General features: G+C 45.8%; 2 protein-coding genes across 5 annotated transcripts in view; one reads left to right on the forward strand and one right to left on the reverse strand.

Moving 5' to 3' along the window:
• The window catches only part of KIF3A (kinesin family member 3A), a 149278-nt gene that overhangs the window by 64733 nt on the left and 60285 nt on the right, over window positions 1-24260 (forward strand). The gene's annotated exons all lie outside the window — the stretch shown is intronic.
• On the reverse strand, window positions 9635-12462 carry IL13 (interleukin 13). Of its 2 annotated transcripts, XM_006212828.4 has the most exons (4): window positions 12267-12462; window positions 11156-11209; window positions 10808-10912; window positions 9635-10481 (listed from the first exon to the last, which is right to left on the reverse strand). In XM_006212828.4, exons 1-4 carry the CDS (start codon window positions 12396-12398, stop codon window positions 10362-10364), a joined length of 411 nt encoding a protein of 136 aa, XP_006212890.1. In that variant the 5' UTR covers window positions 12399-12462; the 3' UTR covers window positions 9635-10361. The 2 variants fall into 2 exon arrangements, with proteins under 2 accessions (XP_006212890.1, XP_031528945.1); XM_031673085.2 differs by lacking the exon at window positions 12267-12462 and having other exon boundaries at window positions 11156-11366.

The raw sequence follows: 24260 nt of genomic DNA on the forward strand, positions 1-24260 counted from the left end.
TTTTTCTTGTTAAGTTGTATGAGCTCTTAACAACTTTCAAATATACCACACAGCAGTGTTAACTGTAGTCATCATGTACATTACATCCCTAGTACTTATTTATCTCATAACTGGAAGTTTGTACCTTTTGACCGCCTTCATCCAATTCCCCCTCCCCCCAATCCCCACTTATAGTAACCACAATCTGACCCTTTTTTCTGTGAGTTTGGTTTTATTTTGTTTTGTTTAGTTTCACGTATAGGTGAGATCATGCAGTATTTGTCTTCATCTATCTGAGTTTTCATTTAGCATAATGCCTTCGAGGTCCATCCATGTTGTCACAGATGGCAGGGGTTCCTTATTTTTATGGCTGCATACTATTCCATTGTATATATACCACAACTTTTTTTTTATTTATCCATTTGTCCATTGATGGACACTTGGGTTGTTTCCATACCTTGCCTGTTGTGAATAATGCTGCTCTGAAAATGGTAGTGCAGGTATGTTTTTGCGTTAGTGGTTTTGTTTCTTTGGATATATTCCGAGAAATGGAATTGCTGGATTGTATGGTAGTTCTATTTTTAATTTTTTGAGGAACTTCCATACTGTTTTCCTTAGTAGCTGTACCAATTCACATTCCCATCAGCAGTTCATGAGGCTTCCCTTTTCTCCACATCCTCACCAACATTCTTGTCTTATTGAGGATAGCTATTCTAACAGGTGTGAGGTGTATCTCATTGTGGTTTTGATTTGTATTTCCCTGATGATTAGTGATGCTGAATACTTTTTCATGAACCTGTTGGCCATTTGTATATCTTCTTTGGAAAAATGCCTATACAAGTTCTTTGTTCACTTTTAAATTAGATTATTTGTGTTTGTTTGCTGGGGTAAGTTTGTTCTTTGCTATGTAAATGGGGGAGTTAATAAGAAGGGCAGACTTCCTTCCAGGATAGGTAGAGACTTCAAATCCAGATTAACAATTATCTGGAGTAAAATGGTGCATGCTCCTTTCTTAAGGAAAGGTTTAAGTTAAAACAGGAGTAACCTTGGAAGTGCAGACAGACTGGAGGAGAGTCTAGGGTGCAGAGCACACCTCTCCAAGCCTTGGGGTTTGAGGGAGAGCTGGTGAGGAGGAGAGGTCAGCAGGATCCTGGTGTGTGGGGAAGGCAATAGAAAAGCTATCTATGTATTAAACAGTTGTTTTTTTGAGCACCTGCCTTTGCTGTGGACAAGACCCTGGGCTTGAGGTTCTAGGGGCAAAGATGTGAGTCAGAAACATGGATGCTTCTGGAGAATGTCATTCTAAGCAAAGTTAGCCAGAAAGAGAAAGAAAAATACCATATGAGATTGCTCATATGTGGAATCTAAAAAACAAAAACAAAAACAAACAAACAAAATCAAAGCGTAAATACAGGACAGAAATAGACTCACAGACAGAGAATACAGACTTGTGGTTACCAGGGGGGCGGAGGGTGGGAAGGGATAGACTGGGATTTCAAAACTGTAGAATAGATAAGCAAGATTACACTGTATAGCACAGGGAAATATACACAAAATGTTATGATAACTCACGGAGGAAAAAATGTGACAATGAGTGTGTATATGTCCACGAATGACTGAAAAATTGTGCTGAACACTGGAATTTGACACAACATTGTAAAATGATTATAATCAATAAAAAATGTTAAAAAAAAGAATCATTCTGATCAACCACAAAAAAAAAGAAAAGGAATATAATTTGGGATGCATAGTTCAGAAGCAGAATATAGTTTCTTTTTTCTTTTCTTTCGATGGAAAAAGGATAAACTTTCCAGGCTGTCAGGGACTGACCAGAAGTTCCCCTTGAAGGGTAGAAGGGAAAAACAGCTGTCCTCCCCGCAGTTTGGCACCACGACAGCCGTGCATGTGGCCAGGCGTGCGGAGGCCCGGAAGGCAGACCATAGCCAGCCCCCACAAAGGGGCCTCTCCCAGCCTGCAGAAGGCCCAGGCAGGTGGAACGCCCCAACACACAGAGACATGTTGAAGGCTCTTCTGGGCCCTGGCCGTGTCCATCAGAGGCTCCCTTCCCTCTCCCCATCCTGAGAGCTGAGACCAGCGCTAACACCTGTGAGGCAGCTACTCTCACCCTGAGCCGTGCACAAGAGCTTTTGTTTCAGGCTCTGGAACGTAGCAGGTATGAGCGCTGGGTTTTGTTGCCCAGTAAACAAGCCTTTTGTCAACTATATGACGGTGGGAAGATCACTAACTCTCTGTTTCCTCACCTGTGAAATGGGAATAATGTAGCTCCGCCTCAGGAATTCCTGTGAGGAGCCAGTGAGAGATTCCATGGAAGGTGCTTGGCACACATCACCCCATGAAAAGTGGCTGTTCCTGGAGGCCCGTGGAGCATGTGGTGGGCCTTGGCAGCCCGTCAGTCCTGGCTGCCCTGCCTTCTCGCTGTGCCGCCTTAGACATGGCCCTCAGCCTCTTCTGTATGCTGGGGGTCATAGTTGAATGTGAGGTTGTGCTGAAGATGAGATAAGTTCATGTTTTTATAGTAGTCAGACTAGTGCCTGTCACACAGTGAGTGTGTTAGTATTATTATTAACTGTGTCTTTGGTTGGTTAGATGACTGTGTACTTAAATCTGTTAGGAAACCCGAGTGCAGACAGGGACAGTGGAGGTTTTGCTAGTGGACCCTTCCCCACATCTGTGTCTCTTGGATGTGTCTCTTTCTTTGTCTTTGAGGCCCCGTCACTGTTTTGGGTAGTCACTGTGGCTCTTTTGCTTCCGTATCTGGATTCATTTTGGGAAACAGCTACTGTGGTGATGCCTTACATAGAAAGCATTTCCTGCAGGAAAGTCGGTGTAATAAAAATGCTGGGAGGGTGGAGGAGCAGGCTCCAGGCTGGGTCCAGGACTCTGATGACCCACAGGAAGGACCACTACCCCTGAGGCTGCCACTGCAGGCCTGGAGCTCAAGGGCACACCCCCAGGCTGCCATCCCTGCACCCACAAACTGCTCCAGGGGAAAACCTCATCCCCACACCCCAGCCCAAGGGAGGATGGTGTCTGCCTCCCCAGTGCCCACAACAGCTCTCTGGAGAGCTATTCACACCCAGACTCTAACTTCAGAGATGTCTGAGAGCTGGGGTTGTCTTGAGAGCTTGGAGGTTGAGCAGAGCAGCCAGTCTCCCTGGGCTGCTGGCTGATGATTCCTGCCTGTCCAGCCATCCCCAGGGCCCGCCCCACCCTGAGTCACACAGAAGAGCCCTTTCCAACTCCTCATGGGCTTATTCATGAAAAAAAGTTGGACTCCTCAAAGGGAGTGATACTTAGCAGAAATTGGTATATGTAGGCCTTAGCTCGGAGCAGGGGACTGGAGGGTGGGGCAGGGGGGCAGCAGTGGGAGGCCTGAAGGCGGGAGCTGTCTGAGGAGCTGAAGGAAGTTGATGGGCCTGGGAGGGGAAACCAGCTAGGACACTGCAGTTCATCCTGTGAGAGAGGGAGTTGGCTTGGAGGGTGAGAGGGTGAGTACTGTGCTCTGGGAGTTACTCGGCAGCAGTAATGCTGACGTGAGGGCCCTGTGTTCTGGACTCAGTGGGACCTGGTTGTTCTGAACCCCACCTTGCCACTTACTCTCTTGATGACCTTGAAAAAGTACCCTGTCCAGAGTTCTCTGTCAAACTGGGCTAATAATAGGGGCATGAAACGACTATATGAGGTAATAAATACAGTGTTTGGTGTGCCTGTCTTGTAGGAAGCCCATAAATGCCAGCTCTCATTGTCATTTACATCATCATCATTATCAGTAGCTCTTGGAATTGGCTGAATCTGAGGGTAAGGAAGAATGGGAAGGCACAGAGGACTCCAGGCTTCTGGCTTGGGGAAGTTCACAGAGAGGGCAGCTGAGAAGGTGGGGCGGTGGGACCATGAATTGAAGCACCTGCTGCTGGGGCCGCAGCTCTGACCTGAGGAGGGCCTGAGTTGTGGACACAGAGGGTGCGGCGGTCAAGGGAAGGACAGTACTGCCCTGGGGTAGAGGGAGAAAAGAGAGGGAACAAGAAACAACTGTGGCACTACAGTGACACGGAGGGGATAGGAAGGAGAAGAGGCAGGCAGCTGTGGCGTGAGAACGCTGGAGGACAAGTGGGTGGTCAGCTGGTCAGCAGGGTCAGATGTTCTTGGGTCAGGCAAGATAAGGGCGGAGCACTTCCTCTGGATTTAGTGATAGGAGATAATCAGTGACATCAGTGAGGTGGCTTCTGGAATGCAGTGGGCTCTGATGCCCGAGGCACACGGGCTCACCAAGTAGAAACAGTGGTGTCAATGCGTTTTGGAAGGCAGGTTTGTAGGGGTGCTGGCTGTGAGTGGTACGGGATCCCAGGTGGTCAGTAGTTATTTTTTTTAAATGGGATACACTTGAGCACACACTTCTCCAGCTCAGGAAATGGCAGCTCCACACACCAGGGTTCAAACCTCCTGTACCTCACACCCAATCTGGCACCAAAGCCTTTGCCTTCAGACTCTAGCCGGAGTTGTGTGGTATGCTGGCTTAGAATTGGGGCAGGTGGAGCAGAGATGAAACAAAATTGGCCAAAAGTTGCTAACTGTTGATGTTGGGCAGTGGATACTCTGAAGTTGCTTTTGTACTTGTTTGAAATTTCTCATAATAAAGGATTTTTAAGACTTGTATCAATAGAAAAATATGTATTTAATATTTATATTTGTGTATTATATAATATCATATATTCCTAATTTTTGCATGCCATATATAATACAATGTTGATGTAAATGATGTATAAAAATAAGTGCATGCTATATGGATTACATACACATCTCCAGAATCTGACCACATCCCACCCTCCAGTGCCACATCCACCGTCATTTCCTACCTGGGTTTCTGCAGGAGCCTCCTCACTAGTCATACTGCTCCCTCCCTTGACCAGATGGTCTGGTCTTCACATAGCAGCCAGAGTGCTTCTGTTGGGTGCCAACCAGACCATGTAGCTCCATCCTGCTTGGAGTCCTGCCCGCCCCCTGCCCTGGCCACACAGATGCTTGGAGGAGCGTTTCAGCTTGTTCTTGCCAAGACTTTGACACCTGCTTTCCCCTCTCCCTGGTCAGTTCCCTCCATTGTTAATGCCTTTCTTAGCCACCCCCCTTGCCCCGCCCCACCACACACACACTTCATCCATGTCTTGGTTCTATTCTATTTCACCAGGGACACTTCTCTGACCTCCCCTCACAACAGAGCAGCCTCTACCTGCCCTTGCAGCCCCCTGACTGCTCCATTGCCCTCCATAGCACTCATTATCCCCTGCACACCGTGTGTTATCTTGTTTGTGCGTCCGGTCTGCCCACCAGAGGTAGCCTTGTTTTATTTACCGTGCATCCCTAGAACCTAGAGCAGTGTCTGGCACCTAGTAAAGGCCTCAATAGATACTTGTTGAATGAATGAATTTCACAGAGAGGGCAGCTGAGATTTGGCCTAACTAATGACAAGGGAAATCAGGGGCACAGCTGAGACTTGAAACCAGGTCTGCTTGGGCCCTAAAGTCCTCCCTCCAACCTCCTAGAGAAGGCAGAGGAAATGGGATCCTGGGCACAGATGTAGGGAGGAGACAGGGACAGGAAACAAGGGGAGGAGTGAGCCAGGCAGGCAAGGCTGTGGACTCCAGCTTTGCTGAGTGGATGGTTAAGTAGCTCCTTCTGAGAGAGAGAAGCTGGCTGAGGAGTCTGCAGGACCTCTCCATCTGCCCCCAGGATGTGATGTCACTTCAGCCTCAGAGCTGGTGGTCCACCCTCCCCCATCTTCACCCCTCTGGTCTTCCTGCCCCAGCCAAGCAGGCTAGGTTAGGTGAAGAGTCCCAAGAATGGAGCATCTTGCTCTCTCTTCACCAACACAGGATCTGATTAGCCCAAGAAGATCCAGCCCATGGGAGGAATAGTGCAGGACCTCCTGTGTCACAGGCCCCTGCAGAGGCCCACTTCCTCTCTTGAAACAGCCACTCCCAGGGAAGAGTTAGAAGTGAATTTAGGGGTCCTGGGCTAGTGCATCCAGGAAGCACTGTGGGCCCTTCCCAGCCCTGGCCTTGATCAGCTCCCTCATGGACCAGACAGACATCAAACTCCATGGTCTTTTGCTTTTTTATTTATTTTTTTAAATTAAACTTGTCTCTGTCCCCTAGTGGGAAATAAATATATGCTCCTTCTAAAGAGAAGATGTGGAGAAACCGAGATTAGAAGAAAGAGAAGGCAATAGATGAGAAACCACTTTTCTTATATGGCGGCCCCTCCTGGCCTAGGGCCCTGGGCTCAGCAGTGGGTACGGACCCTCTCGTCCCTCAGAGGCCATCAGCTCTGGTCTACAGGGGTCACCACAGCCAGCTCAGGCTTCCCGCCCCCATGGGTTTCAGGAAGAGCCCTTGAGCCCCACACTTGTCCAAGTGATGCAGAGAGCGGAGCTGACGAGAGTTGCTATATTTAATTTTGTCATCTGCGTCACTGGTGACCACACGGCAGCATCTGCCCAGGCAGCGTGCGGGTTGGCGTTTCTGAATGACACTTTGAGAGAATCACTTTCCACAAGAGAAGACACTCAGGAGGGGAAGGGAGAGAGCGCAACAGAAAGTGAGGTTGTAAGTAGAAAATCGCTTCTGGGATTTCAAATGGCTTCGTCATGGGGCCCTCCCTTGCTGCCGAGAAATCAGTTGATCTGGGAAAGTTTGTTGCAAACCCTCTGCTCTGTTGCTTTTGGGTGGAGCCGAGAAACGAGTGAAGATAATGAGACTTGGTGACTTTTATTTTTCAGAGTAGGAGTGGGCAGCATGTGTGGGAGGGGTTCTGACACCAGCTTGGACCTCTAGAAAGTCTGGGTCCCTGGCCTGTGTGTCCCAGGCCAGGCTGCCCTGTCTGCACACAGCCTGGGCCTTCTTAGAAGGGAGTCAGCTCAAAGGAAGAGCGGTTTTTGAGTTTGCTCAAACTGACCAGTGAATTAAGATCATAAGCAAAGGCACTTCCCTGTTGATCATAACGAAAAAATGATAAGCTGATGGATTCGATAAACCCCAGCCTTCAAGCTGCTGGGTCACAAGGAAATGAGATGCTGGCCCTTGTCCTCCTGGGTCCTGAGCAGTTCAGACAGACAGCCTCAGAGGAACCCCTGAGGTGACTCGGAGTCTTTTCTGACACCTCATCTGAGCAGCAAACAGAGGTGTTTGGTGCCAAGTTCACTGGAAACTTGAGTGTATGTCTCACTTCCCACTTGAGCCCCAGCCCCTCTTCCAGTGAAACCTCCCAGGCCTGGGGTTCCCGGGGTGCCAAGGGGCTCCCCACCCTGGGCCCCACGACCAGTATCTCCCTCCCACTCACCAAGCACTCTGTCTCTTCCTGACGCCCCTTCTCTCTGGGCCTTGCTCAGGGTTTGCCTTGTGCCTGAGAGGAGTGAGACCACATGGTTAGAGAAAACTCCCAGCAGATACCTGAGGGGGTCAGTCCCCAGGTAGTGATGCTCCCAGCTTCAAGAGCTGACACATACCTTTTTTTCTCTCTTTTCTTTATCTCTCATTCCTGGCTGGGCCCATCTTCCTGTTGCCGCCAGCAGAGGCTTGGTTCTGTGGTTCTGATAGGTCTGTCATTCCTGGAAGGCCCCAAGCTCCTTCTGGCTCACTGCCCACTGCCAGTAACCACAGGCTCCTGTCTGGGGTACAGTCTTGGAAGAGGAGGTGCAGGCAGGAGCTATGGGTGGTTGAGGATGTGGTGCGCTGCAGACCCCTAGTGGTGGGCTCTGGTGGCCCTGTTGGCACTGTGCACCCAGTACGGCTTGGAATGTATCGTTGGGAAATCATAAGAGACCCTCCTCCATGTCAACCTCAGTTCCAGCCTCTGTTCTTGGAAAATTCACATGGAATCTCACCAGAAATCTTTCCATCTTCCTTTTGGACAGTCAGGCCAAGGCCATGGTTGGGCAGAGAAGACATGGGTCAAAGGTGATGCTACCAGAGAATGGATCACTAAGTTTTGTAGTTTTAAAAAAAATATACATTCTTCTGGCCTTAAAAATCCTCAAATCTCTGGATGGAAGGATAGTGGAGATCTTGCCCCTTACAACCACCCTTGAGTTTGGAATCTCCTATCCTCCCAGAATAGAGCATCCATCTCCAGACTCTCTGTTGTTTAAAGACTTCTTTCTGCTTCTAAACTTTAAGTGCATGTGGTGTCTTGGTCATCTCTAGCCCAGACAGTTGGTGTGGTGCAGGCCACAAGAACAGTGTGACTTAACAGGTTCTGAGACCTCTTTGGCACAGAGACAATCACTTCCCACCCTGGACAGCCGGTGAGACACCCAGCTCCCGTGCCCCATCCCAGGTCTTTCCTCCCCAGCTCAGCATCCCCAGATCCCTGCATAGTTTATCGTGGCTTCTTCCCTCGCCTCTGTCTGGGTGCATGTGAGAGGTCCACTCTATTTGAGTGGCCCCTGGAGCAAGCTGCTGTGGTCATCTGCACCCTGGACAGGTCCTGCTGTGGCCTCTGTTGCCTGACTCACTCATGGTATGAGCTCTCCTGGGTGGCTGCCTCCACTGACTTCTGGGCATCGCTGTAGGTGTTCTCACAGGGCTCTGGGCTCCCCAGGGAGGGCGCCTGCCTGCCACTCAGCATTTAAGACTGATCTCTGGTGACCCACCACCCACTCACTGCAAGAGGCATCCTGTCCTTCCAAAGATTCACAGTGTAAACGGCGGCTGATAGCAGGCCCAGGGGCTGTGGCTTGCTGAGGCCTGCTGCTTCCTGTGCTCCATGTGCTGGCCTGGGCCAAGGGAGAAGCAAAAAGACTTGCTTGGAGGAGCAGTCTGACCAGGACCCTACAACCTTAGCGGTCCACCCCAGTCACTCCACAGTCCAGGGGCTGCAAGTCATTGGTGTGTCTTTGTTCAGAGGTGGTGAGTGTGCACTCACTAGTGCTGAGAGGTGTCCAGACGTAGAACAGGCTGTCCCTAAAGAGTTAAGTAGTGAGCTCCCCCTCAGGGGAGGTGCCCACACCTGCTGAGGACACAATTATACAGGTTGTGCATTCAGGCCAGATGATGTTTGGACAGAGGTACGCAGGGTGGTTAAGTGTGTGGGCTTTGGAGTTGGATTGAGTTCGGGCTTCAAATCCTGACTTTGCTTCTTAGCAGCTATGGGACCTTGGGCAAGCCACTTTCGCTTCCCCGAGCCTCAGAGAGGGTCTGAGGGAGACACCAGAGGGTGTGTGGGTGGAGCCAGACACAGGCTGGCCACTCATGAAGATCTGTAGCCATGAGCGACTTCCATGATCTCTGCCTGCTCCAGATGCCTTCCTTGAACCCTGACACCCTGGCCCTGTGGGTGGTCGTTGAGGGACTTCCTCCTGGCCAGGTCTCCTCTCCCCAGGGGCTTGCCTACTTTCTTTCAGCCCAAGTCTTGTCCCTCACTCCCCATCCATTCCACCCTAGGCCCCCTCCTCCAACTGGTCTTAAAGAAAAGCTCCTCAGAGTCTTAAGAACACAGGCCAACATCCCCAAAGGTCAAAATAAAAGGCAAAAACCGTCAGATCTCTTGTAACCATCTTTATTTCCAGCTTCCAACTTGACAAAGTCAATGCAACAACTAATTCAATGACCCCTCCCCCAATCCCCACATACCATATGCAGTGTTCTAGGCTGCTATTCTATATATTATTAACTCTTTGATAACATATTTTAATACTTTAAATACAAGGAAAAACAATAAATTACTTGGTTGAAGGCCAACTGCTGGCTGGCAGACAAGAGTGGCCCTGTCTACTGTCCCTGCCTTGGCCCCAGGACCCCAGTGAGGTAGCAGAAGTTTGTGTACAGTACTTATTCCCAGGGCTTCCTAATGCCCACTGCGTTAGTGCTGGAGCCTCAAGTCTCCAGGCCCTTGGCTCCAAGTTTTGGCAGTAACAGTCCCTTCCTATCCCCAGTACAGACAAAAACACTTGTTTAAATAACACATAATAATAAATAAGACCAAGAAGAAATGTGCCTAGGCTGCTCTCTGCCTTAGTTGCCCCTGTGTAAAGCAGGTCCCTCTTTCACCGTGTGTCCAGCCAGGGTTGCACCCACTGAAATGCTACAGTTTGCACTAAGGATGGGGAAGTTGTGTGGGACAACATCCACCCTTGTCCACTGAGCTCGGAGCCCTGGATGCAAGAGGCTTTCCAGGCTGAGCCCCAGGCACCAAGGCAAGGGGTAGCTGGGGTCGGCTAGGCTCAAGGCAGACAGCACAGGCTGAAGTCTAAGCTAAGGAAATCTTACCCCCCCAACCCTCCTCCAGTCTTCGCAAGAAATTTCTGACATCTGAAAGAAAAATGAATCTGCAATTTAAATGGTCAGGGTCCCTCTCTGCAAATAATAATGCTAACTTTTCTTGCTCCAGTTGAAACTTCTGTAGTGAAAAATGTTCCTTGAGTGTTGGAGCAGGGTTTTTATGAACTGGGTCACTTCGATTTTGGTGTCTCGGACGTGTTCGCTGGAAACCTGCAGCAGGACAGAGAGACCGGTGCGTTGGTGGGGACGTGAGAGCCAGGACGGCCAGCATCCGCCAGGGGCTTTCCTGGGGCCGCTGGTTCAGTCCTCATAAAAGCCTCCATGAGGTGGGTGCTGTTGTTATGCACATTTTATAGATGTGGAACTGAAGCTCAGGGAGGAGTCTTGGAAATCCCAAAGACATGTCCCTGCTTCCACAGTGCGCTTACCCCTGGGTGGACACATGCCTCAGATGCTCAGCTGGGTTCCCATGAAGCTCCCAGTGTGAGCCCAGGGCTGACAGAAGTGTGTGCAGGGTTGGGACTGGGGGGTTTTACCTTGGCTGAGAGCTTGTGAGGACAGAGGGCATTCAGCATCCTCTGGGTCCTCTGGATGACACTGCAGTTGGTGATGTTGATCAGGGATTCCCGGGCTGCACAGTACTGCGGAGAGGAGAACACTGGGGAGTCAGGTGGCACCTATAGCGAGTTTGCGGGAGGAGCAGGGCTAAGGGGCGTGGTGGAGGTGCGTCTGGGTGGTGGAAGGAGCCCAGATTATGAAGGAGCAGAGAGTGGTTCTTGAAGCTTGCTTAGAACCCATGCTTAAGCCGTGTGAGCCATGCTCAGGGAAGACAAGCCAAGGATTACGGCCTCAGCCACCTCCCCGCCAGCATCCAGGGTCCTCACCATGCTGGTCGTCAGGTTGATGCTCCATACCATGCTGCCGTTGCACAGGGGTGCCTGAGGGAGCAAAGAACAGTGAGCCGAGTGCTGGCAGGATCCCAGGCCTGCCCAGCGAGGCCAGATCTCCACAGGGATCAGGCCCCACAAGCAGAGGTAGGCCTGGGACCTCCAATGTTCTTGAGCTTCATTTCCTGCTCTGCACATTGGGAGAGACCCATTGTACAGAGTCTTGAAGCTGACAGAGAAAAACTGAGTGGCGCAGCCAGTAAGGGACAAGCCTTGTGTGAAGCTTGCCACAGCAGAGGCTAGAGGACCTATGACAATGACACCAGGACATCAATAGGGGGCCTACAGGGAGGGGCCAGGGCAGTGTTAGGTGAGGGAGGAGGTGGCCAGGTCAATCAGATGGGAGGCAGTGAGGGTCTAGTATATCAAACATCCTGCTTTCTGAACTGGGGTCCACTGCAATTCGGAGTATGGGCACTCTGGTGTCAGCCAGTAATGGTACTGGCTTGAATCTGACTTTTGTCAGTTAACCTCACTGAAGCTTAGTCAGTAAAACTGGGATATCATATCTTCCTCTTAAGGTGGTTAGCAGTGATGAAATGAGATGTAAAGTCCCAGCAATGGGCTTGGTACATTATCAGTGCGCAAAAGTGTGAGCCATCATCACTGGGGAGAGGAGCTGACTCTACTAATGAATCCTTTTGTAAGGATGGGCATAACTAAGATGCTGTGAATAACGGCCTCATAATTGCATTCAAATCCAGTTAGCAAATGCCAAATAGTTCCAGGAGGGTGCCAGCCCTTCTCTGCTTTCTTCTGTTCAGAGCGGCTGTGTGGGAGCTGGCCAGGCCAGGCCAGGGGAGCAGATGGTCCCTAGAGGCTCTGCCCAGTCTCTGCGTGCATCCATCTGTACTGCTGCACCCCTGAGCCTGTCTCCTCTCCCTCATGGCCAGGCCTGTCCTCTAGTCCATGGGGCTTCTTCCTGACTCACAGGCATCTTATTAAGATCAGGCCCAACCTTCCTGGCCCAGACCATGACCAGTACCCTTCCTGAGAGTGGTGCAGCCTTGCATCCTCAGAGCTGGGATCCTGGTCAGCAGGCACTCACCTTCTGGTTCTGGGTAATGTTGACCAGTTCTTCAATCAGCTCCTTGAGGGCTTTAGGGGAAGGCGTAGGGACCGGGGAGGCGAGGCCGCCAATGCAGGTGAAAGCAATGACCACGGTCATCCAGAGCGCCATGGAGCCTGGAGCCAGTACACGAGGAGCGAGGAGCAGACGTGTAGGCTGGCTTGAGCTGAGCAGCTTGTGGCCTTGGCCTCTTGTGGCAGCTTTTATAGGCCCAAGTGGTGACGCCTCATACCGTGGTCTCTGCTTTGTCGGGCACTATCTAGAAACCACATCTTTACTCATCTTGATTTTACTTTGTGGAAAATCCAGCATCACATAAAGGAAAGCATCTGATTTCTTGTGGACTTATTACTGAGGGGTCTGGGGCAGTTTCCAAGATCTGGATGAGCTCACTTCAGGAGTAGGTGAGAGGGCCCTTAGGGCACACTGGTGTCAGCCGTGCCAGCTGGAACTCTAGCGCTTTTGCTTGGTCTCCACCCTGAGTGCCCACCCAGCTCCTGACATGAGACCCTTCTGGGTCACCAGAAATGCTGGGCAGACAGTGCTATGACCACAGTCTATCAGATGTGGGAATCCAGGGGTTTTATTATTATTTTCTTTTTTTTTTCAGTGAACTGGTCTCTTACATTACCAAAGCAATGGTTGCTTTAGATACAAAATTCAAACAGGATAAAAGGAGAAAAGCAAAGTTCACTTCTCTTGGCCCACCTGATTCCCTGTTAGCCCCATGGTGGGGAGGATTGTAGTTCAGATTCCCAGCTCTCCCCGTTGAAAGCTTCAGTCAGATTCAAGGATCCTCCTGGGACCTTTCCTTTGAAAAGTTGCTTTGATGATAATTTTGAGCGTGGGCAGCCTGGTCACTGGATGCCCCACCCAGGCCTTCAGAGCAGGCCTATCCTGCTGGGATTCCCTCAGTGGGCCAGGCTGGCAAGAGGCAGATCCAGCCTTAGCCCTGGAGAGTAACTGTTTTTACTGCCACTGAGACCTGGCGTGACCACTTCTGTACACCAGTACCTGTGAGACCAACCTCTGCCCTCTGATGGCTTCAAGTTTGGAGATCGAAGGCTGTGGAGGGCAACTCCTGGGCCTGCTCCGACTCCAGAGTCCCCTGTGGGCAGCCCACCCCCTGCACGGACTGGCATGTAGCCGTTTCCCTGCTTTTCCTCATTTCTCAAGAAGTCCTCCAGAAACCCGCGCAACAGAGGCTGCAGCATATGCCTATTGGATGCTGATGTCAAGCTCCCTCCCTCGCCCACTTTCTCCCCAAGCCAGAGCCTTCCCTAAGACCCCCTCTCTCTGCCTGCTCAGGCTTCCTCTGTCCTACTTCACTGGGGCTCAGCCTCCTCACAACGGTCTTCCAAGGGACGCTGGAGCTGTCGTTCCTGCTCAGAAGCCTCTTGGCCTTGCTCACCCTCTTCTGTCACCTGTAGCAGGATTCCCATCCTCTCTTCTCTCCCAGTCCCAAGCTTCCCAGCGTAATTTCAGACCGTGAGGGCTGAAAGCCAGGCTCTGCCCCTTGTGGCTCCCCAGTGTCTGGAGTGCTGCCACCTGCTTGTGTGACCCATACATGGGCCTGTTTCTTCATCCGTTGAATAGTCAGTAGCATCTCCTGTGGGTTCTCTGTGTTGGGGGAAGGAGTGGGGAATCACCGAGGGCTGCGCCAAGATGAGTGGAACGGCCCCCTCTCTAGAACTGGCAACACCCTGCTGGGAGCGGTGGGCAGGCGCCCCGCGCGTGGGAGAGGGCTCGCTTTCGCAGCGATGCCCGGGAGAGATACAGCGCCGCATTATGTAATGGGAGATGTGGCTGATAAACGGGATCTGCGCAGCCCGTCCCCCTCGGCGGCAGCATGCGTTGGCTGGTGCCTGAGGGAGGGGTGAGAGTTCAGACCCGCTTCTCCGCTCCGCCGAGCTGTGGAGCGCCTGCCGCAGCCCCCTGCTCTAGTCCGCGCGGGTCGAATGCTGTCCAAGCGCCAGGCAGGGCCGCGGTGTGCCTGTGCGCAACAGCAAGGGGATGGGTGCACGATCCTGCGGGGGATGCGGCCAAGCTGTCCACCCCTCCTCCTGCGCCGTAGGGGCTGCGTCGTGTCCTCACCCCCGGAGGAGCCCCCGCGGGCTATGTTAGCTAGTTTCTTCTTTTCAGGGGGCCTCGGTTCACATCCCGGAATACTGCAGTCAACACAGGCTAGAAAAGGGCTGCACCGGGCACTTGACGCACGTGGCTTGCAACTCTCAACCAGCGGCGGCGGCGTTGGTCCCTGCCCTCACGTCCTGGTCTTAAGGTGCGGAACCCTGCGCTCAGCGCCTCCGAGGAGCCTGCCAGGGATTCGAGGCCAGGGCTAGAGGAGGGGGAGTCACCTTGCCCTCGCCACGAATCGGACCGCTGGGGTTGGGGCCACTCTTCCTTGCTACCAGCCCGCCCTGCGCGAAGTTTCGGAAAACTTCCTTTCCAATTTTCTCCCCCCGACTTTGGCTGTCCGTTGGAAAGGAGATGCCCAGTCAGTAGGAGTAAGGGTTAGGCGAGTTGTTTAAATAACGTAAAGTATCTGATTTGCTAAATTTTCATTTTATGAAAGTTATACGTGCATGTAATTTTTAAAAATCAAATAATTTGAGGTTGATTATGAAAAACAGCAGTTTTAAGTCACTTCTGTTGGTCAGCACGTCTTGTGAGTGAGGCACTGACTGGCCTACTTTGTTCACTCCAATCTTTTTAGGAATGTCTGCATAGCAAACAACCTTGGCAGAGATAGCATCTTCCTCTAAGCAAAAGGCGGGCAGACTTAACTGTCCATTATTAGCATAATAACCGTTCCCTAAACTCAGGCTTCCTCTCCTGTAATGCAGCCACTGCATGTACAGGTGTCATCTGGCTCTCTTCGCATCACTCTGTGAGAAATGGGGTTCAAGGAACCAGATAAAAGGTAATACTTCCACACTAGTGCTGTGTCTAACAAACTGTTCTTTGTCTCTGATCCGGGAGTCTTGCATCTTCTGCCAGCCTCCCCCAAACTCATTAGCATGCAAGTGGGATAAAATCTGAGAGCCTTCAGTTGTTGAAAAGCAGCTCCTCATCCCTACTTCCTTGGCCTCTTCCCAGGAGGAATCATGACCTTAACTGTTTCTTTTTGGTATTTAACTTCTCCATGTTTCTAGATTTCTTGATTTTCAGACACAGGCCTTATCTGTGGTCTATGATGAAAATTTAATCCTTTCTCCTCCTTGCTGTCTTTCTTACACTTGCATCTTTCCTTTTTTCTCATCCTACCAATATGCACAAATCATCATTTGGGTCAGTCAAAAGCCTTATTTACTGTTTACATAATTATGCTATTATATTCTTAGCTGAAACAAGTGGTTAACTAAGATTAATTTTCCCTCAAAACTTTGTTTCCTCTGGAGTTAATAATTGTCTTGTTTTCCCATTTGCTTAGTTTTCTATATTCCTCTCAGTGATTTAACCCTAAATTCTCAGCCACTTATATAAATCATCTTTCAACAGATTTGGGTAAATCAGTTGTTCTGACAATTTTGTCTTCCCAAGAAAGTCTCCCATAGTGCCTGCTGACCTGCTCTGACATGGACAGCTACCTTCTGACAGCTTCAATACAGCTGTCATGCTTAGGTCTCCTGTCATCCTGCCCCGGGAATTCCCTTTGCCTCTCTCCTGGGTGGCTCTCCTGTTTCTTGCATCCCAGGTCTTCCTCTTTCTCCGGGGAAACACATTTATATAAACACAGAATTTTAGGCAGGAAATAATTTCTCTTCAGAATTTGGACTACTGTGTGATTGCCTCTAATCTTTCATTATTGCTGTTCAGAAGTCCAAAAGAATTTTGACTCCAGATCTTTTCTAACTCTATCTCTGCAAATTTGTAGCAAATTTTCTTGGGTTCCCATGCTTCAAATTTTATAATGGTGTTCCTTGGTGTATTTTTGTTTTCATCTACAATGCCAGATACACAATGGACTCTTTCAAACAAACATGTCACTAAGTTTTGGGAAATTTTCTGTCTTTAAAAAATTTTTTAATTTCTGTTATTTTACTTATTTCATTAAAAATTTTTGTAAAGCCATTGCTTTTTTAAAAGACAGTTTTTAAAAAAAAGAGCAGTTTTAGATTCATAGCAAAATTGAGCAGAAAGTACAGAGTATCCAGATACTCCCTACCCCTACACCTACCTAGCCTCCCCCAAATTCAACATCCTTCTTTTGAGTAAGACATTTGTTACAACTGGTGAGCCTACACTGGCACATCATTATCACCCAGAGTCCATAGTTTATCTTAGGGTTCACTCTTGGTGTTGTACATTCTGTGGGTTTTAACAAATGTGTAATGTCATGTATTCACTGCTATAGAGTCATACAGAGTTGTTTAATTGCCCTAAACATCCTCTGTGCTCCACCTGCTATCATCCTATCTTTACTCCTTCCCCTTGGCACTCTCTGATATTTTTACTGTTTCCATAAGTTTGCCTTTTCCAGAATGTCATATAATTGGAATCATACATTATGTAGCCTTTTCAAATTGGATTCTTTCACTTAGTAATATGCATTTATAGTTCCTCCATGTCTTTTCACGGCTTGACAGCTCATTTCTTTTTAGCACTGAATAATATTCTATTGTCTGTATGTATCAAGTTTACTTATCCTTTCACCTACAGAAGGACATCTTGGTTTCATTCAGGTTTGGCAATAATGAATAAAGTTGCTATAAACATCCACATGCAAGCTTTTGTGTGAACATAAGTTTTTAGTTTATTTGCATAAATACCAAGGAATGCAGTGGCTGGATCATATGGTTAGAGTGTGTCTAGTTACATAGGAAATTGTCAAAGTGTCTTCCAAAGTGGCTGTTCCATTTTGCATTCTTACCAGCTGTGAATGACTTTCCATTGCCTCATATTCTCGTGAGAATTTGGTGGTGTCAGTATTTTGGATTTTGACCATTCTAGTAGGCAGGTGATGGTATTTCATTTTTGTTTTCATTTTCGGTTCCCTGATGGCATATGATGTGGAGCATCTTTTCCTATGCTTACATGCCATCTGTATATCTTCTTGGGTGAAGTATCTATTAAGGTCATTGGACCTTTTTAAAATTGGGTTGTTTTCTTATTGGTGACAGACCTTTGTCTGACTTTTCTGGAGATATTTTGTCCCAGTCTGTGGCTTGTCTTTATTCTCTTGACAGTGTCTTTTGCACAGCAGAAATTTTTAATTTTAATAAAGGCCTGTTTATTATTTCTTTCATGGATCATGCCTCTCTGCATGCCTCTGGTGTTGCTTGTAAAAAGTCATCACCAAACCCAAAGTCATCTAAATTTTCTCCTATGTTATCTTCTAGCAGTTTTATAGCTTTGTGTTTCACATTCAGGTCAGTGATCCATTTTGAGTTAATTTTTGTGAAGGATGTAATGTCTGCGTATATATATATATTTTTGCCTGTGGATGCCCAGTTCCAGTGATGTTTGCTAAAAAGATTATCTTTTGCTTTGTTCCTTTGTCAAAGATTAGTTGACAGTATTTATATGGATCTATTTCTGGGTTCTCCGTTCTGTTCCACTGATCTATTTGTCTATTCTTTTGCTAATACCACACTGATTATTGTAGCTTTATAGTAAGTCTTGATATTGGGTAGTATCAGTCCTACAGCTTTGTTTGTCTTCAATATTCCAGATCTTTTGCCTCTCCGTATAAATTTTATAATCAGTTTGTTCATATCTACAAAATAACTTGTTGGGATTTTGATTGGGATTACTTCAATCTATATATTAAGTTGGGAAGAACTGACACCTTGAAAACATTGAGTTTTCCTATCCACAAACATGAACTATCTCTCCATTTGTTTAGTTTTTTGATTTCTCTCATCAGAATTTTGTAGTTTTCCTCATATGGATCTCATACATATTTTGTTAGATTTATGCCTAAGTATTTTATTTTGGGTCTGCTAATATGAATAGTATTTCAAATTTCACTTGTTCATTATTGATATGTGGGAAAGTGATCTACTGACTTTTTGTATTAAGTTTGTATCCTGCAGCCCTGCTATAATTGCTTATTAGGTCCAGGAGTTTTTTTGTTTTTTGTTTGATTGAAGTACAGTCAGTTACAACGTGTCAATTTCTGATGTACAGCACAATATCCCAGTCATGCATATACATACATATATTTGTTTTTGTATTCATTTCGTATTCATAGTATATGTGCTGCCAAAGCAAGCACAGTTTCAGGAGTTTTGATCATGTCATCAGCGAACAAAGATAATTTTATTTCTTCTTTCCTTATCTTTATACTTTTAATTTTCTTTTCTTGTCTTATTGCATTAGCTAGGACTTCCAGTATGATATTGAAAAGCAGTGGTGAGTGGAAATATCCTTACCTTGTTACCGTTCTTGTGGGAAAGCTTCAAGTTTGTCACCATGAAGCATGATGTCAGGTATAGGTTTTTATAGCTATCAAGCTGAAGAAGCTCCCCTGTATTCATATTTTACTGAGAGTTTTCATTATGAATGGGTGATGGGTTTTGTCAAATGCTTTTTCTGTATCTATTGAAAAAATGAATATGATCATGTGATTTTTCTTCTTTAACCTGTTGATGTGATGGATTACATTAATTGATTTTTGAATATTGAACCAGCTTTGCATATCTGGAATAAATCCCTCTTAGTCATGCTATATAATTCTTTTCATACATTGTTGGATTCAATTTGCTAATATTTTGTTGAGGATTTTTGCATCTATGTTCATGAGAGATACGGATCTGTAGTTTTCTTTTCTTGTGGTGTCCTTGTCTTTTTTGGTATTAGGGTAATGCTGGCCTCGTAGAATGAGCTAGGAAGTGTCCTCTCTACTTCTATATTCTGAAATATATTGTAGAAAATTGTTATAGTTTCTTCCTCAAATGTTTGATAGAATTTATGAGTATACCCATCTGAACCTGGTGCTTTCTGCTTTGGGAGGTTATTAATTATTATTCAATTTCTATAATAGATATAGGACTATTCAGATTGCCTCTTTCTTTTTGTTGTTGTTGTTAATAGACTATTTTTTTAAGAGCAGTTTCAGGTTCACAGCAGAACTCAGCAGAAAATAGAGTTTACACATAGCCCTCCCCACCCACTTATTTATACTCCCCTACCCTCAACATCCCTCATCAGTGTGGCATATTTGGTACAATAGATGAACCAACATGGACACATTATTATCATCCAAAGTCCATAGTTTACATTAGGGTTTACTCTTAATGTTGTACATTCTATGGGTTTTGACAAATGCATAATGAATGTAGCCACCACTATAGTATCCTACAGAATAATTTCATTGCCCTAAAAATCCCTTGTGCCCCATCTATTCATTCCTTCCTCCCTCCCTCTCCCAAGCCCCTGGAAACAACAATCTTTTTATTGTTTTGTGGCTTTGCCTTTTCCAGAGTGTCATTTGGTTGGAATCATACAGTTTGTAGCCTTTTCAGACTGGCTTCTTTCATTTAGTGATGTCTTTTTAAGTTTCTTCTATGTCTTTGATGGCTTGATAGATCATTTTTTTTACTGCACATATATTTTTAAATTTACGTATATGTTCTGTTCATTGTTTCTAAGAACGTTTAGAGCTTTAGCTTTTTAAACTTGCATAGTTATCAAAGGAATAAAGCCAACCACAAAATAAAAATTAACTCAAAAAGATACATACACCCTGCTATTAACAGCAACATTATTTATAATTGCCAAGATTTGGAAGCATCCTAAGTGCACATCAATTGTTGAATAGATAATGGAGATGTAGCATATATATATATATGTGTGTGTGTGTGTGTGTGTGTGTGTGTGTGTATACACACACACATGTATATATATGTAATGGAATACAACTCACCCATAAAAAAGGATATTTTGCCATTTCTGACCCTTCGTTCACTTTTTTTCACTTAAAAAACCAGAATTTTATAACTGGCAGAGACATTTCCATTACATCAAAAACAACAAAACACCTAGAAATAAACTTAACCAAGGAGATTACCTATACTCTGAAAACTGAAATGACACAAAGAAATGGAAAGATTGGAAGAATCAACACTATCAAAATGGCCACACTCCCCAAAGCAATCCACAGATCCAATGCAACCCCCATCAAAATACTTGTGACATTCCTCACAGAACTAGAACAATTCCAAAATTTATAAGGAACCACAAAAGACCCAGAAAAGCCAAAGAAACCTTTTGTAGGTCTCTCTCTCTCTCTCTTTTTTTTTTTTGTTTTTGCTCTTTCTTCTTTTTGTTCTTTTTTCTTATGGTTTGATGACTAGAGAAGATCTTTTAACATTTGTTGTAAAGCTGGGTTGGTGGTGCTGAAACCTTTCAGCTTTTGTTTATCTGTGAAACTTTTGATTTCTCCATCAAGTCTGAACGAGAGCCTTGCTGGATAGAGTATTCTTGGTCGTAAGTTTCCCCCTTGCATCACTTTAAATATATCGTGCCACTCCCTTCTGGCTTGTAGAGTTTCTGCTGAAAAATCAGCTGATAACCTTATGAGTGTTCCCTTGTATGTTACTTGTTGCTTTTCTCTTGCTAATTTTAATATTTTCTCCTTATCTTTAATTGTTGTCAATTTGATGACTATGTGCCTTGGTGTGTTCCTCTTTGGGTTGATCCTGTGTGGTACTCTCTGCACCTCCCAAGTTGAGGACGTTTTCGGTTATCTCTCCAAAAATTTTCTCAGGTCTTTTCTGTCTCTCTTCTCTTTCTGGGACCCCTATAATGCGAATATTAGAGTGCTTCATATTGTCCCAGAGTTCTTTTAAACTATCCTCATTCCTTTTTATTCTTTTTTCTGTTCTGAAGTAGTGATTTCCACTAATCTGTCTTCTAGCTCACTGATCCATTCTTCTGCCCCATTTAGTCTATTCTTGGTTCCTTCTAGTGTATTGTTCATTTCAATGATTTTATTCTTCAACTCTGTTTGAATATTCTTTATATTTTCCAACTCTTTGCTAAAAACTTCGCTCTGTGCATCTATACTCTTCTTGAGTTCTCTGAACATCTTGGCCAGCATTACTTTAAACTCTTTCTCAGATAAATTGCCTATCTCCTCATCACTTATTTCTTCTTCTGTGATTTTATCTTACACCTTGGCCTGAAAGATATTCCTTTGCCACCTCATAGTGTCTATCTTTCTATGTGTTTGGGTTCCTTCCACAGGCTTTGGGATTATTATTTTCTTTTTTCTAGTATCTTCCCCTGATGGATGAGGCTGGACTAGAGGCTTATGCAGGATTCCTGGCAGGAGGAGCCAGTGTCTGCCCACTGCTGGGTGAAGCTTGGTCCTGGACCTCTGGTGGGTAGGGCTGTGTCCAGAGGCCTTTGTGGCTTAGGAAGTCTGCTGATGGATGTGGCTGTGTTCCCACCCTGTATGTTGTTTGGCCTGATGCTTCCCTGCAGGCTGTTGGGTGGGTCTGGGTCTTGGTGCTAATGATCCAGTCAAGATGTCAGCCTCCAGGAAAGCTCATGTAGATTAACACTTCTGGAATAACACTCCTGAAATACCAGCTTTTATGTCCCCTGAGTGAGCCGCAGCCGTCCCCCACCTCCCCAGGAGATCCTCCAAATCCAGCAGACAGGTCTGGCCTAGGTTCCTATGAAATCACTGCCTCTGCCCTTGGACCTGGTGCATGTGAGTTTCCATGTGTGCTTCCCAAGTGAATAGAGTCTCCGTTTTCCCCAGTCCTGTGGGGCTCCCAGAGCCAAGCCCTTCTGGCCTTCAAAACCTGATGTCCTGGAGTCTCCTTCTCTTCCCAATGCCAGGACCTGAGATAGGGACCCTGAGGTGGGGCTCAGAACTCTCACTCCTGTGTGAGGGCCTCTGTCACTTAACAAATCTTCGGCTTATGGGTCGCCCACCCTGTGGGTATGGGGCCCAGTTATATTGTGAGCACGCCCCTCCTACCATCCTGCTGTGGTTCCCTCTTTATGTTTCCATTTGTAGAAGATCTTTTTTGCTAGGTTTCAGTCTTTTTTTGATGGTTGTTTAGCATTCAGTTGTGGTTTTGTTGTAGTTGTGAGGAGAGGCAAGCTCGTGGTCCTTCCACTCCACCATCTTGACAGGAACTCTGCTATAGTTCTTATTATTTATTTTCTTCTGCTTATTTTGGATTTAATTTACTCTTCCTTTTCTAGTTTCCTAAAGAAAAACTTAGATGATTGATTTTAGAGCTTTCTTCTTTTCTAATATATGTTTTCAATGCTATAATTTTTCCTCTAAGCACTGCTTTTACCACATCCCACAAAATTTGATAAGTTGTGTTTTTATTTTCATTTAGTTAAAAATATTGTTTAATTTCTCTTGAGATTTCTTCTTTGACCCCTGTGTTATTTAGAAGTGTTTTGTTTAATCTCCATATATTTTGGGATTTCCCATCTTTCTTTCTGTTATTGATTTCTGGTTTAATTCCATTGTGGTCTGAGAGCAGGTACTGTTATGATTTCTATTCTAATTTTGTTAAAATGTGTTTTATGGTCCCAAACTGTCTATCTTGGTAAATCTTCTGTGTGAGCTTGAGAAAAATATACATTCTCCTGTTGTTGGATGAAGTAGTCTACAGTGTGCATTATATGCAGTTGATTGATGGTTAGTATCTGCAAATCTCCAACTCCCAATTTATCCCTTCCCACCCCCTTTCCCCCTGGTAACCATAAGTTTGTTTTCTATGTCTGTGAGTCTGTTTCTGTTTTATAAATAAGTTCATTTGTGTCTATTTTTAGATTCCACATGTAAATGATATCATATGATATTTGCCTTTCTCTGACTGACTTACTTCACTAAGTGTGATGATCTCTAAGTCCATCCATGTTGTCACCAATGACATTATTTCTTTCCTTTTTATGGCTGAGTAGTATTACATTGTATAAACATACCACAACTTCCTTATCCAGTCATCTGTTGATGGACATTTAGGTTGCTTCCATGTCTTGGCTATTGTAAATAGTGCTGCTGTGAACACTGGGGTGTACGTATCTTTTCAAATTACAGTTTTTGTCTTTTCCGGATATATGCCCAGGAATGGGATTGCTGGATCATACGGTAAGTCTATTTTTTGTTTTTTAAGCACTCTCCATACTGTTTTCCACAATGGCTGCATCAAACTGCATTCCCACCAACAGTGTAGGAGGGTTCTCTTTTCTCCACACCCTCTCCAGGATTTATTGTTTGTGGACTTTTTAATGATGGCCATTCTGACTCAAAATTATATATATGAAAAAATTCAGTGGACTGCCTCAATCCCCCCTCACAGATAATATTTTTATTAGTTTTTTGTGTATCCTTGGTTTATGTAAATATGAGCAACTATGAGTATATGGTCTTATTTTTCTCTTGTTCTTTCTCATGAGGTAGCATCCTATATACCTTTTGCATCTTGCTTTTTCTCATTTTTTTATAAAAAGATATTTCTGTATTCACACTTAGAGAGTTTGGGACATTTAAAAAATGTTTTATGACCTTTCCTTTCCAGTTTATCTCTTTTCTCTCTAATTGCAACTACATTTTTTGATTATATTCTTCCTGGGCTGGTGCTCTAATTTTGTCTTTTTCTCTTTTTTTTCATTTAAAAATGTTCTCTTTTTCAGGGTATGTCTATACCATTATCTTCCATCCCAAGGGTATTATACTTCTCTCTGAATGTGTATGTGTGCCTAATAGCACCATGTTCTTATTTCATTTATGAATATCTTTACTTAGCAATCTGAAAATTTCACCGATAATTGGTATTTTTTTTAAAGTTTCCTCCTCCATACTTTATTTCCTCAACATTTAAAAAAATTTATTTTGATCTTTTTCTTTTATGTTATGGGCTTCCCTTAGATGTCAGGTGATCCTGGATTCCCTGATCATATTTAAGAGTGAAATACTAACAGCAGATTGAAAGCCTTGAATGTATGGTGGTGGTGGTGGTGGTGTTCACTGGAGGGCCATTGGCTTGTTGT

Source organism: Vicugna pacos, chromosome 3, assembly GCF_048564905.1.
Source record: "Vicugna pacos chromosome 3, VicPac4, whole genome shotgun sequence".
Taxonomy (NCBI): domain Eukaryota; kingdom Metazoa; phylum Chordata; class Mammalia; order Artiodactyla; family Camelidae; genus Vicugna; species Vicugna pacos.

Coding starts and splice junctions, on each gene's coding strand:
- IL13 (XM_031673085.2), bottom strand. CDS start 11,356: ATGTGCAGAGCAGGAAATGAAGCTCAAGAACATTGGAGGTCCCAGGCC. Junction 10,913..11,155: donor TCAACCTGACGACCAGCATG/GTGAGGACCCTG, acceptor TCCTCTCCGCAG/TACTGTGCAGCCCGGGAATC. Junction 10,482..10,807: donor CTCACAAGCTCTCAGCCAAG/GTAAAACCCCCC, acceptor GTCCTGCTGCAG/GTTTCCAGCGAACACGTCCG.